At 45.2% G+C, this 14,726-nt stretch overlaps 1 protein-coding gene across 2 annotated transcripts in view; it reads right to left on the reverse strand.

The window, feature by feature from the left end:
* Positions 1-14,726, reverse strand: part of ZFYVE26 (zinc finger FYVE-type containing 26) — a 59,148-nt gene that overhangs the window by 11,514 nt on the left and 32,908 nt on the right. For both annotated transcript variants that reach the window (XM_058567168.1, XM_058567167.1), the window contains 10 exons: positions 13,206-13,452; positions 12,113-12,211; positions 9,914-10,077; positions 8,704-8,840; positions 6,700-6,731; positions 5,640-5,776; positions 4,462-4,682; positions 1,370-1,517; positions 910-1,119; positions 147-365 (listed from right to left, as the gene is read on the reverse strand). In XM_058567168.1, coding sequence (XP_058423151.1) covers positions 147-365; positions 910-1,119; positions 1,370-1,517; positions 4,462-4,682; positions 5,640-5,776; positions 6,700-6,731; positions 8,704-8,840; positions 9,914-10,077; positions 12,113-12,211; positions 13,206-13,452 — 1,614 coding nt within the window. The remainder of the gene's footprint in view (positions 1-146; positions 366-909; positions 1,120-1,369; positions 1,518-4,461; positions 4,683-5,639; positions 5,777-6,699; positions 6,732-8,703; positions 8,841-9,913; positions 10,078-12,112; positions 12,212-13,205; positions 13,453-14,726) is intronic.

Genomic DNA, 14,726 nt, shown 5'->3' on the forward strand with positions numbered 1-14,726 from the left:
TTTGACCTGACTCTGCCAGAGATGATCTCATAGCTCAACACTGGGTTAAGTTCAAGGGGGATTATCACCACCTTTAAAGCGGAGTGGGCCAACCTAGGTGGGCAAAGCAGGCCCTGCCCTTGGAGAGCTGTATTTGCGTGTCCCACCTTGTTGAGGAGGTGCAGCAAGGCTTCCCGCAGGCAGCTGTGCCTCACGTAGAAGCTGATGATGGCCAGGTGGGTGCTATAGTTATGCAGGTAGAAGAGGCATTCTTGGTAGTAGGTGTTGTTCATGATCTTCCCTTCAGGAATCACCTCCAGAGACAGGCTCTGGGTCCGAAGGGTAGATTCCAGTTCTTTCAAGGTGGCAAAATAATCATCATCTTGCTGACAGGAAAGGAGAGAGTGTGAGGGCAAAATGGAACTCAGTAAGATCTCAGCAGCCTCTGAAAATATTGCTTTCAAAGAATATTTAACAATGTGGGAAAATGCTCACAATACAGTTTTAAGGTAGAAAAACAGGCAGTATTATAATATGTAGAACTTATATTTAATTACTAATATATAGACTATATTACACATATAATTCTATACATTGTAATACTATATAACACCAATTTCATTAAAAAATGTGACATAAATTCACCAAAATCTATATACTACTTAAGTCTGGGTATGGGATTATACATGATTTTTATCATTTAAAAAGTAGTTTTCTGTAGTTTGCTTTTTAAAAATTTGACTCTGTATTACTAATCTAACCATATATAGTTACTTATCTAACTATATATAATGGAAAGAACAAAATTCAAACGTGGCAGCTCTGAGCCAGGACCGCCCCTCTCAGCTGAGCGGAAGCTGATCCTCTCCCCAGGTCATTCCTGCTCTGGGCCTCCTCCCTGAGCCGCCCCTCCGCCTGCTGTGCTCTTACCAAGGACAGCAGTGGCCTCGCTGTGGACTCCAGGTACTCAACCACATCCTGTACCAGTCTTGAGCCATGACTCAGCTGATTGAGGTCAAAAGGGGGCTTAAGACAGCGACTGAACTTCTCCCGTGCCGCAGTGAGGTTCCCAGCTTTGAGGCAGGCCATGCCCCAAGCATGCCATGCCCCAGTGGTATCAAGCCCCATCTTTGTAGAGACCTGGAGGAAGAATCTTTAGTGAGAGGCACCTACATTAAGGCCTGAGAGTCCCAGGGACCTATTCTAACCCCTTGTTGCCAATCACTCCTCCCCCGCTGCACCTGCCCTTACTCCCACCTGGGAAAACTGGTCATGCACTTAACACTTCCCCACAGCCAAGGACAACTGAGAGATGGCAATCCCTGTTTGCAAGGCTAGGCAAAGGCAACTCATTTCAGTGGGGCAGAAATAAGCTTTGTCTTTGCCTCACCTCAACACCCAGTTGGTAGTATTCAGCTTCCAAAAGCTGGTTCCTTAGCCTGGTTACTGCAGCTGGCTGCAAGATCTGATCCAGGGATGGCACATGGCGATAGGCAGCAGCAACTAAAATATTCAGGACATCTACCTTGCTGATGTAGCTGCAGGGAGGAAAAGGGCAAGGCAATGAGGCTCCACAGTCTTACCTAGAATAGTTGCTGCTTAAAGGTTTTCTATTTCATTTCCAACGTGAAATGTGACAATGAGAAGTGAGAGGTATGTAGACACTAAGAGAGAAGACTCTGGAGTCAGACTCTGAATCCCAACTCCCTAACTTAGCAGCTCTGTGACCTCGGGCAGGTTAGTTAACCTTTCTCTGCCTCAATTTACTCAACCGTAAAATGGATATAACAACAGGGAGTTTTAAGGATAAAATGAAATAACCCAAGTAAAAGGGCTTAGGATAGTGTCTGGAACTTTATAGGCATGCATCAAATGTTAGATATTAACACGCAGGTGGGGATGCTCAGGACTTCTATGTGAAGCAAGGCTTTTACATTGAATGTTGGAGGCTCACAAGTTATCTGTTTGCGTTTTGGTCCTTTTGAACCTTGCTTGCTTGAGAGAAAGCACAGAGACTACATCGATGGCCTGCACTCCTGCTCAGTACAGAGGTCACATCACTACTATGCCCTGGAGGTGTTGCCAGGCAGGGACATGCTGGCCCTTCACTTTGATTCTAGTCTCTTGGACTTGAAATCCTCTCCCTGGGCTAAGAATAGGCTCTTGTCACAGCCCACGAGGCCTGCTGCCTTTGATCTTACTCCTGACACCTGATGGCTGCAAAAACCTTACAATGACAGATGGCCCAGAGAGCTGGATCATTCTGTCCAGTGCTGCCTCAAACAGGCCTACACTCCAGGTTCTTGAATCTTGTATCATAATTCTAGCAAAAAACCGTGCGGATCCTGACTTGTCCACTGGAAGGGATTTGGTACATCAGTGATTCTCAACCTAGTGGGGATGGGGTAAGGGAGAGTATAGTATGTGTAAAAGCAAATTCAGTATCATAATGTATTTATACATTTGGAAAATGAAAGATTTGAAATAGGTGGTGTGAGTTTTGTTTTTCAACATTCATTCATTCATTTAGTTAAATGTCTATCACAAGGAGGTATGAGTTCAAAACAGTAGACAAATACTCTGCAAACCAGGAATTCTAAACACACATGCGAGATGAATCCCCTCCCATCAGCAAAGGAGCACATAGGTGGTGCTTCTCTAGAGTGGGTCTATCTGAATCCAGGCTGGGGGAGAAGGAATGCATCATCTGGAACCACTGCTGTAAACTGTCAGAGGAGCCCATGGCACCCTGGGGTGGCCGAGAATCGTCCTGAAGCGAGGACTGCCGTAATTTCTGCTGCCCTCAGCCTAAAGCAGATAGTTCCCCATCCACATGAGATTCTGAAGGAAGTTCAGGACTTGTTATTAAATTTGTTTTTCCTCCCAATCTGAGTATCTTTTTCTTTTCCTTTTTTTTTTTTGCGAGGAAGATCAGCCCTGAGCTAACATCCATGCCAATCCTCCTCTTTTTGCTGAGGAAGACTGGCCCTGAGCTAACATCCGTGCCCATCTTCCTCCACTTTATGTGGGACGCCGTCACAGCATGGCCTGACAAGTGGTGCAGCGGTGCGCGCCCGGGATCCGAACCTGGGCTGCCAGCAGCGGAGCGTGCGCACTTAACCGCTACACCATGGGGCCGGCCCCTCTTTTTCTTTTAATAAAATTTTATCTCACATACATTACTGGTATTTGAGATATATTTAGATATATTTTTATTATTGCCTTAAAGCTTCTTTCATGTTTACTTTGTTTTCTACCTTTTATTATCTGGAGTGGTTTCTGTTTTTTTCTCCTCCTTTCTTCCATTTCTGGTAACTTGGTAGATTTTTCTTTCTTTTCATGGTTATTTAAAACACTTTACTTAACATATTAGCTATCTATTTCTTTATTTATCAACTTGAAAAATGATGTAGCGTCTACTGCTTCTGAATATAAAAGTGAAATTAACTCCTTTATATTAACTCCTTCCACTTTCTGTCTGAACTCCTCTGCCTTTCTCAATCTTCTGGTTTTTGTTAATAAAAATAATAAAACTAACTAACATTTTTGGAGTACACAGTATGCACCAGGCTCAGTTCTTAGATCTTTACATGGATACTCTCATTTTATCCACATAATGGCCCTATAAGTATTATTATCATCCTCATTTTATAGAAAACTGAGGTCCAGAAGGTTAACAGACTTGTCCAAGGCTTCAGAGCTAGGAAGCGGTGACGCTGGGATTCACTGCTCTCTGGTGAGCTGGTAGGTAAGTACTCTGAGTAAGCACCTGAGGCACCTACACTGCAAAGAAAATGATGCTCTCTGCTCCCTAACGTGGCTAGGACTGAGTGCTGGGAATACACACCATGAGTCACACATCTAGGTGGATAAGCCAGGAATTAAGAGCTTTCATTGTGTTAATGAATGGAGGCTGAGCAGGTTATGCAGGGACCTGAGGCTGAATCATACCTTTTCCACAGATACTTCTTTATGACTCAGACGCCTGCCTGTGACACAGGGATAGACCAGTCCGCAGACCAGTCCCCAGACCCTGAGGCCACAGTCCGAATTTGGTCAAGACTGGGGTAGAGTTTTGGTCAAGGCTAAGCACTGCACATTTTTCTTTAAAAGGACATTTCTTTAAAAGGACAAATTTCTTTAAAAGCCAGAAAGTTCCACAGAGACTAAACGTGGTCTCCTAAATTGATTTTAATTATAAATTAACTAAAGTTTTTACTTTCTTTCTGACTGGGTATAGCTAGAGAATACTCAGCTTTGAGGATCCACTCATGGAAGGAGAAGGACACAGGCTGTCAAGGTAGGGTGAGGAAGACCATTTGTGATCTGGTAACAGCATTTCATCAACATCAAACTGAGATGCAAAACACTTCAGCATGTCTTGTCAGAGAGGATAGTGAGGCAAAAACTCATGGTGTGGTCAAAAAAATGAATGACAGAAATGACCACCATGTAAAAGATCAGAGACTCATTTCCACTTACCTGTCACAAAGAGCGAGGTCCTGGCTCTGGCCGGCCTTGACGAACATCATCTTGGCACTGAAGAGCAGCTGCTTCATAATGTCTGTGAGCAGCCCCGCATCCACCTCGGGGTTGGTGAGGCCCTGGGACAGCCTGCAGCAGTGCTCAATCAGCTGGTGGCCACAGGAAGTGCAGTCCCGGTGCAGATTCATGATGGCGATGCACAAGGAGGCGTTGGGGGCCTAGCCAGGGTGGAAGAAGAGAGAAACACAGTGAGTCCAGGGGCCAAAGCAGTCTTCCAATGTAGTGGGATGGCAGGAATTCTTCCCATTTCACAAAGCTTGAAAAACACTGGAGGAAGGAGCCAGAATTCCACAGCAAAGCAGAAGAGGAACTAAACAAAGTTCAGATGTCTCAAGTAGCACGACCGAAGCTCTGGCTGCTAGGTTTTGTCACCTTACTGGGAAGAAGGCAGCTGTGTCCATGTGTTACCTACTTCTTGGGAACGTAGATATGTCCCCTCCTTTCTCCAGTCTACTGTCCCACTAGCGCAGGTCCTCCTTATTGCTGGCTTGGACTATGACTGTCACCTTGCTTAGCTGACCACCTGGAGAAGTCTTGGCTTCAAGCCACTGGACACACTGCTGCTAAATTAATATTCCAAAAGCACACTCTGAAACCTTTCATGGTCCCTGATGCCTAATGAGAACATATTCCTTACTGCAGAATTCAAGGCCCTATACATTAACAGCCTACCTTTTACTACTTGTCTATTAACACCCTATGTTCCCTCCAGATTAAACCATTTCCAATTCCCTAATCATGTCCTGCAATATGTGACACTGTGCCTTGCTCAAATATTTTAGTTTTGCATTCTTTGTCTTTCCCGTATTCTCACTCCCCTCACAATCCCCAAATTTCTGCTTGCCAAAATTCTACTACTCTTCCAAGGCTCATCTTACATGTTACCTCTTCCATGAAGCCTTTCCTGATCTCCTCTAGTGCTTTCCCAAGATGCTCCTTATTTTCTGTCTTAATGGGCTTTACTCGTCTTAGCTGCCATATGATTGCAACTGAAAGCAAGCCAAGGCCAGGCTGTGTTCACTTTTCTCTGAATTTCCTGCCATACTACTGCACATCATAAAGAAACTCAAACACTATACTACACATCAAAAGACTTCAAATTTCATTGCCATTACCTGCTCATAGTAAAATTCACTCCGCACCAGCTCATTTTCCTCCTCATTCAGATCCAAAATCCATTCCACCTCAGCTGGCTTGGAGACCCTCACCACAGATGAGAATGGAGGGCTTTCACTCTTGGAGCTGTCTGGTGCTGAGGAGAGAAATGCCATTCACGTGTCAGTCACTGGCCGGCAGTCCAGTCTATCCAGTCCAGTGAGCTAGTGAGAGCTGCAGGCAGATCCCTGCCTGCTAGCTTAGGGCCCTCTCTCTCTCCCTGGTCCCTTTCATTTCCTTTAGGAGATCACATTGGGTACCCCAAACTTTCTTCCCCAGGGAAGACCTGGGATGAGCGTTACAGTGTTTGTCATACAACCCTGTTGCTTCACAAAAGAAACCCTGAAAGGTATATGCTTCTCAAATGGAGGGCTGAGCCATTGGCTACTCTAAAAACTAACTGCTGGGGCCGGCCTGGTGGCGCAAGCAGTTAAGTGCGCGCGTTCGCTGCGGCGGCCCAGGGTTCGCCGGTTTGGATCCCGGGCGCGCACCGATGCACTGCTTGTCAGGCCATGCTGTGGCGGCGTCCCATATAAAGTGGAGGAAGATGGGCACGGATGTTAGCTCAGGGCCAGTCTTCCTCAGCAAAAAAAGAGGAGGATTGGCAGATGTTAGCACAGGGCTGATCTTCCCCACAAAAAAAAAATAAAATAAAAACTAACTGCTCTAGAAGGATAGAGGCCAAACTATTACTAGTGATTACCTAGGGGGAAGGAGAGAGCATTGGAGGTAGGATGGTGGTGATGGGAAACCTAGGGGTTGGGGGAAAGAGCAATAACCTACTAAAAGTTAAGGACCAAATTCTCTGGTTGCTGGCCTTCTCAATGCTGGAAGCTAATGGACCAGTGTGATAGGTTAATATGATGATAAACTTTAAGGGAAAGAGCTTGAGAGAAACGCCAGAATCTTCTTTGGCCAAGTTGGATTGAACTGCACTGAGGGAATCAGTGCAGCTGATACGCTGAAGGTAGAACCTACTTGAGCGTATACATAGTCACAGGGAATGCGACTCAACTTTACCTTCTGCTTGTCCTGGATTCTCCTCTGGCACACTGGAACAGAGAAAGAAAAATGAAATGCCTGAATCCCTCTTCCTCCTCTTTGTCTTGAGCTTGGTGTATAGCATTGACATTTACTCTGTTACCCAAGTGAGAGATCAAGGAATCACCCAAAACTCTTTCCTCTCCCTCACCTGTCACAGCCTATCACTCACCATTTCCTGTCCATTCCATCTCCTAAATGCCTCTTTAAATGTCCCCACCTCTCTTTTCAGCCCTGTCTCAGAGAGGGCCCTCATTGTTGATTGTTAGAGCCTTTGCAATAGCTTCCCAATTGGTCTCCTTGATTCTGTCAAACTATTCTCTACTTTGCAGCTACATCAAGCTTTGAAAAATGCAAATCTGATCATGTTATGCTTCTGTTTAAAATTCTTCAGCAGCTCCTCAGGGTAAAAATATTCCACATTTGCAGTTCAGCAGACAAAGCCCCTTATGACCTGGCCTGGCTACCTCTTGAGGCACTGGACTGCCACCCATGACCTGTGCTCAACCCATAGAAGTCCTCCCCACTCTGCCACTGGCTCTAGTCAACTTCAGTTGGTACCACCAAGCACAAAGTCTTGATGTCACAAGCCAGAGCCCAAGTCTATCGCCTACACGAGGAGCCTGCTGGTCAACCCCCTGCCCATGCTGCCAAAGAGCAACTGCCAAGCCTTTGTGCCACTGCCTAAGCCCTCCCTCAGCTGCCAGCCTCTAAGTCCAAGCTATGTTGGCCAGAACCTTAACCCATCACCTGCCTATTTACACTTCCTCAAATGACCCACATTTTCTCCTGTCCCTACCTTTGAAGTTGTTACTCCCACTTCTGGGCACGCTCTGTTTTGGTTTCTTTTCCTACTAACTTCTTATCCTGTAAGGCTCAGACCAGGTGCCACCTCTTAGAAACTCTCCTGCCCACTAGGCTAAGCTGTGTGTGTCTCCACCACTGCACTTATCCAATGGCTTTGTGCTCTGTTTTTTGGCTGTCTCTCCACTAAGATGGGGCTCCTTGAGGGCAAAATGATTACTGCCGAGTGATTGCTGAATGAAAGAATCCCCATCAATACTAACTGCTCATTTCAAATCTCAGCAGTATGGCATGTGGGTAATTCCCCTGAACTCCATCCCAAGGGAGGCAGTGGTACGCCAGGGTCACAGAAACTGTAGTATAAGCATGGCACATATTCCTTCCTACGAGATCAGTAATCATCATGGTAAACAATGACAAAAAAAGTTCATATGAAAACAAACACAAACATACTACGGAGCTACCGAACAGAATGTAAACTCTACTTAAGTCTGTAAGTAAAACACGAAGAATTCAAAGTAATGTTGCTTTTGGATAGTTGCTTTGGCTCATATTCCCAGATGCTCTAGGAGTCTGTTTCACTCTCCTTTGGTGCTAGAAGCAGTGGAAAAAATTGAGCAACACTGAGCCAGCAAACACAGTCTTGATCTGACTTGCTAGAGGTATGAGCAGTTTCTGAAATCTGTCACCAGCTGAAGTGTGTAGGAAGTGGCGGGGCTCTTCTAATTGTGGATGACAAGCCAGGATGACTAGTTAGATTAGGGCTAATGCAAGAGGTGCCCAAAAGTCAACAGGTATGAACACGTCCCTTTGAGTCCAGCTGAGACCAACTGAAGCAAGAGTGGCTGGGAAACAGGTGAGGTTGTTGGTGAACTAAGATCAGTGGCCTGAGTCAGGGCACCGGCTGAAGAGCCAAGTGTCCTCATCTCAGAGACAATATCATGTAAGAGCCTTGAACTCTGCTTCCTTCATCTGTACTTGGTCAGAGGAAGTTTCTCTGACCAAGGGCAAACATTTCACTGTAGACTTCATGGCATTTCAGTGTGAATGTTAAATTAAAACTTTTTGTAATTGTTCCAGATTTGAGACACTCTCCACAATGAGACCCCTAGGAGTGTAAGGACCTGGAGGAGGGTGCAGTGGTCAATAATAGTAGCAGCCTCGCTGCAGGACACTCACTCTTTGTTGTAGTAACTATAGCACTGGTCACACACGCGAGTAGGGTTCTCTCTGCAGCCTTCCACCACCATTTTCTTAGTGGAGCAGGAACTGCACACTAGCCGTCCACAGCGGCGACAGTGATGACGCCTGTTAAACTGAGGAGTGCCGTCGGGAAGAGAAGGAAGAGGGAGGAAGACAAGGTGAGATTGCAGGACCTGTGAGTGTACCTATCAACCCATTCATCCTTGCTATCAGCCACCTGTGACTTATTAAGAACACCAGGTGCTTGGGCCTCTACTGAGAAAGAACACACCAGTCCTTGCCTTCAAGAAGCTGACATTTAAAGATATTTCTCAGTCAACGGGCAAAGAACTGCCCAAGTCAAGGACAATTTTGTAATAGCTCCTGACAAGTTCTACCTGTTGGTGGAGGCAACATGTAAAGACCCAGCAAAAAGTACTGGGGAAGAAGTGACCTTCTCAGCCAATGCAAGTCACATTTCTACATGGTACTGACGATGATGAAAAAGTGTCCTTTTTCCAAAGTGCTTTTACAAGTGCTATCTCATTTCATTATAAGAGGTTAACAGACATATTACACCTCTTTTATAAATAAGCAGCAAACAGACACAGAGAAATGACATCATCATTGTTTTCATCAGCACTGAGCTAATATGCCAGTACTGGCACTATGTTAACTCAGGTACTATGTTAAGTGTGGTAACATTTGTTATCATAGTTAGTCCTTACAGCTCCATGAGCCAAATAATATATCACCCATAGTTTACAAGTGAGCATCAGAGACTGAAAAAGTTAACAGTCACCTTGCTAGTAAGAGGCAGAGCTGGGATTAGAACCCTGTCTCCAGAGCCAGCACATATGACTACTACCAGGTCACCTGTCTTATTCTGAACAACAGGGGAGCTAAAACAAGATCTCCTGATGTTTGGTGATTCCTCCTGCTATAGTACTCAGCCTCTTTTTAGTTATTTTATAAGAATGGCAAAGATTTTAGGATTTAAGGCTACCTGAGGGTGTCTATCACCCGTCCAAATCCGGAAAATACATTCTGGTCAGGTCAAAGACAAGCCCAAAGTCTTAGATTTGTAGTTCTTCTGAAAATACCAATATCCTCTTGAGGACAGGAGGTGACCATAAACTCAGGCTCATGAACCAGAGTTTTCCTTTAATTTCTTCTGCAGGTAGAGCTGGAGACTGACGCTGCTTACCATGGTGAAGTGCTCCCTGCAGCAGACCATGCAGATGCTCTCGCTCTCATCTGGTACCCACTGGTGCCTGGCAGGGGGTGTTGCTGGGGGCACAAACTCCACTGGGGGCTGACTCTGCGGGAGGCTCCTCTCCCTTGGACTGGGAGAATGTACAATGGAGACACCTGGGAGTCAGAGCCAGAAGTCAGAGTAAAACGTGATGAACAGTCCAGCTAATAAATGAAGGAAGTAGAGAATTAAAATTTCACCATTTTACAAACTCCTGAAATAACAGATCCAGTTGATGGTCATCAGTGACTGACTGCATCACAAAAAGACAGACAACTGGACATTGTGCATCTCCTGATGGAAGGCACACAACCCCCTATCAAATATACCTACCAAAAAATACTAAGCCTGAATGAAATCAAGCTTCTAGATCAATCTACCAGTGTACTGGAAATACAGCAGATGGAGACTTAGATTGCCACAGGGTGGCAATCAGCAAAATCCAGCATGTGGGAAGCTCTCCAGGACAAATGACCTAGTTCCCTCCAAAAATAAAAAAGACGTAGAGGAGCCTATTGATTAAAAGTGATTTAAGAGGTATTTTAGCCAAATGCCATGTGTGGACATTATTTGGATCTTGATTCTAGAAAACCCAATTCTAAAAAAATCTTTATGAGACAACTGGGGAAATCTGAATACTGACTGGATAGCTGATAATAACAAGGAGTTGTTAATTTGTTTTTAGGTCTGATAATTATGTTATGGTTTTGTTTTGTAAACGTCCTTACCTTTTAGAGATATATACTGATATATTTATAAACGAAATGATATGATATCTAGGATGGCTTCAAACTAATCCAGTAGAAGGACAGGGTATAGATGAAGCAAGAATGGTCATCAAGAGATGATAATTACAGTAGCTGAGTAATGGGTACGTGAGACTTCATTACACTTTTCTGTCTACTTTTGCGTACTGGATATTTTCCAAAATAAAAAGCTAAAAAAAACCAAGAAATAAACCAAAGCTGCTCAGCTGCCTCGCAGACGAGTGAAGCTGCTAATGCACCGTACGCCTGAGCCTTTCCTTCGGGTCTGCCGGTTATCCCGAAGCATGGCTACTTCTCCAAGCAGGGCCACGAAATGCCAGTCTTTGCGTTAGGGTATCTAAGGAGGTTTCTTGCCCCCTAGCAGAGCAATGTTGGCAGGTCACAGAAAATGAAAACTGAAAAATACAGCGACTCCTCACAGCACCCAGAAGAGGAGAGGCTATAGATCTCTCCCAGGATCCTACTCCCCTGACCGCTGGCAAAACAAACACCTGCTGAGCTTCTCCTGAGTGCAGGCCATTGTGCGAGGGGCCAGAGACTGTGGGACAGGAGCTGTGGTGAGAAGGCACAACCAAGACATGGCTGAGGCCTTCAAGGAGCTCGCACCCTGTGTGGGTGACAGACATAACTAACTAACGGCAGCATAGGGGCAGAATGAACACAAGCACTAAATACAGTCGATCTTCCTTACTGGCAGATTCTGTATTTGTGAATTTGCCTACTTGCTAAAATGTGTCACCCCCAAAATCACTATTTGCAGTGCTTTTGAAGGCATGCACAGAGCGGCAAATAATTTGAGGCGCCCAACATTCAGGTTCTCATCTGAGGTTGAACAAGGGGGCATTGTGCTTTCTTATTTCAGCTCCATACAGAGATGACCAGAGGATGGGGACGGTAGGGGACAGTGTGGTGCAAGAAGCTCTGACTCTGGGGCTGGCTGGATAGGGTTGGAATCCCAAACACTCAATAGGCACTCATTAGTGGGTGGCCTCAGGCAAGTAACTTGACCACTTCTGAACCTCTTTTTCTCTTTTGTAAAATAAAGAAAACAGAATCTACTAGGATGAATTGTTTTCAATTTAGGATTATAATCTATGTGAGATATATATATATATACACACATCTATGTAAATATTTTCCCTAGGAGTAATGGTTCAGGATTCGTTAATTCACTGTTTGTGGGGACTTTATAGATACATGACCGCAAATAATGAGATTTGATTGTGTGTTGAATCATTTGGGATTTACAAAGCTGGAATGAACCCAGAAAAATAATTAATAAGAATGTTGTAACTGGAAATGAAAAAAGAGACAAAAGAATCAGAAAGTCAGAATAAGGTAAGGTTGAACTAAAAAATGGGTAACTCTCAGAACCTGTTCTTACCAGGAGTAGCAGCAGAAAGGAACTCTGCTGATGGTGATCTAGACAAGCTCTCGAGGTCTGAAGCCTGACTGACAGCTTCTTGGAGGTGAATCACAGAATCTGCAGAGAGGGAAAACGCTGCCAAAACGTCGTTCTACCATAAACATCTTCACTCCCTGTGCTAGGCATTTAGTTCCAAGCCCTGCTGGCTTCGCTGTCATCCCACGATTCCACGAGGTTTCAAAAGAAGGGTAGAGGCACTTCTAAGAAAATAGCGAGCGTACTTCTTAAACTCCTCAAAAACAAACTATGTTTGGGCGCATGAGGTAATGAAGTAGATGCTAGGATTTTACAAAATAAATCTAAAAATGCCAGAGGGAAGTGGAAGACATTTAAATGATGGTCCTGGAGGGTAGGGAATAAGAAAAAAAAAAGCTGGCTGGGAACATCAGCCCACATTTATTTCATCTTCTTCTTTCTAGAAGAGGCTGAGTCAGCTCACATAGTAGTGATATCTGACGTGACCCTGGGAATACAGCACACCCTCAATACACAACGATGGCACTTAAGAGCCCACTGCACTAAGACCAGACAGAGACCACCTTCAGCATGTTTTGTTTCCCAAACCTTTATGTTATTATGCGAGTGGTGGTTATCTATTATCCTTTAATTCTGGTTAGCCGGTTGCTTCCTCCAAGACAAAGATCTCTCCAATATAATAAAGAGCTCTCTCTCCTCTGGTCTCATTCTCGATCAGCTCAAAACAATAAAAGAGGAGAAATTAAAACTAAGGATGTAGGGGCCGGCTCCGTGGCTTAGTGGCTAAGTGCGCGCGCTCCGCTACTGGCGGCCCGGGTTCGGATCCCGGGCACGCACTGACGCACTGCTTGTCCGGCCATGCTGAGGCCGCCTCCCACATACAGCACCTAGAGGATGTGCAGCTACGACATACAACTATCTACTGGGGCTTTGGGGAGAAAAAGGGAAAAAAAGGAGGAGGATCAGCAACAGATGTTAGCTCAGGGCCGGTCTTCCTCACAAAAAAAAAAACTAAGGATGTAGCATGGTATTTCTTCCTCCATGTAGAACCCCCATCGAGGATGTTGGCAGTTACCTGATCGTTTCTCCCTCAGAGGGTACGGGAAGTCCAGGGCTTTCCCTGCGTATCTGGAAAGCAGCGAGTCAACCTCGTCCATGGTGAAGCCAATCTCCTGCCTGGCCAGCAGCTGGTGCAGAGTCTGCACAGCCACAGTGGCCCAATCCACTTTCATGTTCATGAGAAGCTGCTCCAGCATGAGCAGGGGGTTAGAGGACAAGTGGGAATAGCTGGCCCGGTGCTGCTCAGGCAGGGTCAGCAGAACCTGTTTGTGGGGTAGATCCATAGAGTAAAGAAAATAGTACCCAAATTTCAGAAGAAAGCTGAGATTCCTACTGGGAAGAAGGAAGGGTGTCAGAGACCAAAGGCACATGGCCAAGTATTGAAACTGGCTAGTAGTCTTTTAGGAAACAGGCTGGACTCCCATCTAAATCCTCCAGGTGGCAATCAAGAAGTACCCCAAGTAGCTTCACCACAAGTACTCCACTCTGCCAGCTGAGTGAGGAAACAGCCACAGGCAGTATGTAAATGAATGCACATGCTTGTGTTCCAATAAAACTTGATTTACAAAAGCAGGCTGAGGGCTGGATTTGGCCCACAGGTGGTAGTCTGCTGACCCCTGGTGTAGACCCTCCAGGCATGGCTGAGCTCTGCCTGATCCTTAAAGCCACCATTCTGTCCACTTGAGGCTTTATTAGAATGAGCAGTCTACGATAAGATTTTAGCAGTGGATTGCCTAAACCTGGCACCTCTAGTGTCCTGCAGGTAAACAACAACTCTAGACTCTTTCCAGAGGTTACCACTAGGCTTGAAATATGTTCACTGGCTCTGCTCATTGCCACTTTTCAAGGATTCCCCCATTTAGGTACAGTGCATCAGAAAAAAAAAAAAAAGGTGTATCTCCCTTAGGAACATTTAGTTGAACTCTTAGCACGTGGACCAGTGGTCATATTCACGGCTCTCCCAGTACTCATTCTATTTACGTGGCAAGTTCTATATTCATGGGGTGGTATATAAGACTGCCAATCAGAATCATTAGAAGAGCGTCAGAGGGCCCAATTCTCCCCAAACCCTCCTTCACTAGATTACTTTTTCTACCTTATAAAGTCTTCTATTATTGTCTCCAAGGTTACGTGCCAAAGGTAAAGATTTATTACCTTACTACCTAGGCAATTAACCCTTTTCCTTTAGCACAGACTAGTTTATCAAGCAGTAATTTTAAATCCTCACATCAGAATCTCTTTGGAAGGTAGCTAGGCCCTGTCCCAAGAGATTCAATTTTAATTCACCTGGGGTGGAGGTCAACGACTGGTATTTTTAAAAAGTCCAGGTGATTCTAATACATGGTCAGAATTGAGAAGCACTGATATAGCAGACGCCAGAGAAAGCATAAAGAGAACTTAAGAGGACCAGGTAAAATTCACTTTGGAGGGGCCGGCCCGGTGGCGCAAGCAGTTAAGCGCGCACGTTCCACTGCGGCGGCCCGGGGTTCGCCAGTTCGGATCCCGGGTGCGCACCAACGCACCGCTTGTTAAGCCA

This window comes from Diceros bicornis, chromosome 24, assembly GCF_020826845.1.
Source record: "Diceros bicornis minor isolate mBicDic1 chromosome 24, mDicBic1.mat.cur, whole genome shotgun sequence".
Classification (NCBI taxonomy): Eukaryota; Metazoa; Chordata; class Mammalia; order Perissodactyla; family Rhinocerotidae; genus Diceros; species Diceros bicornis.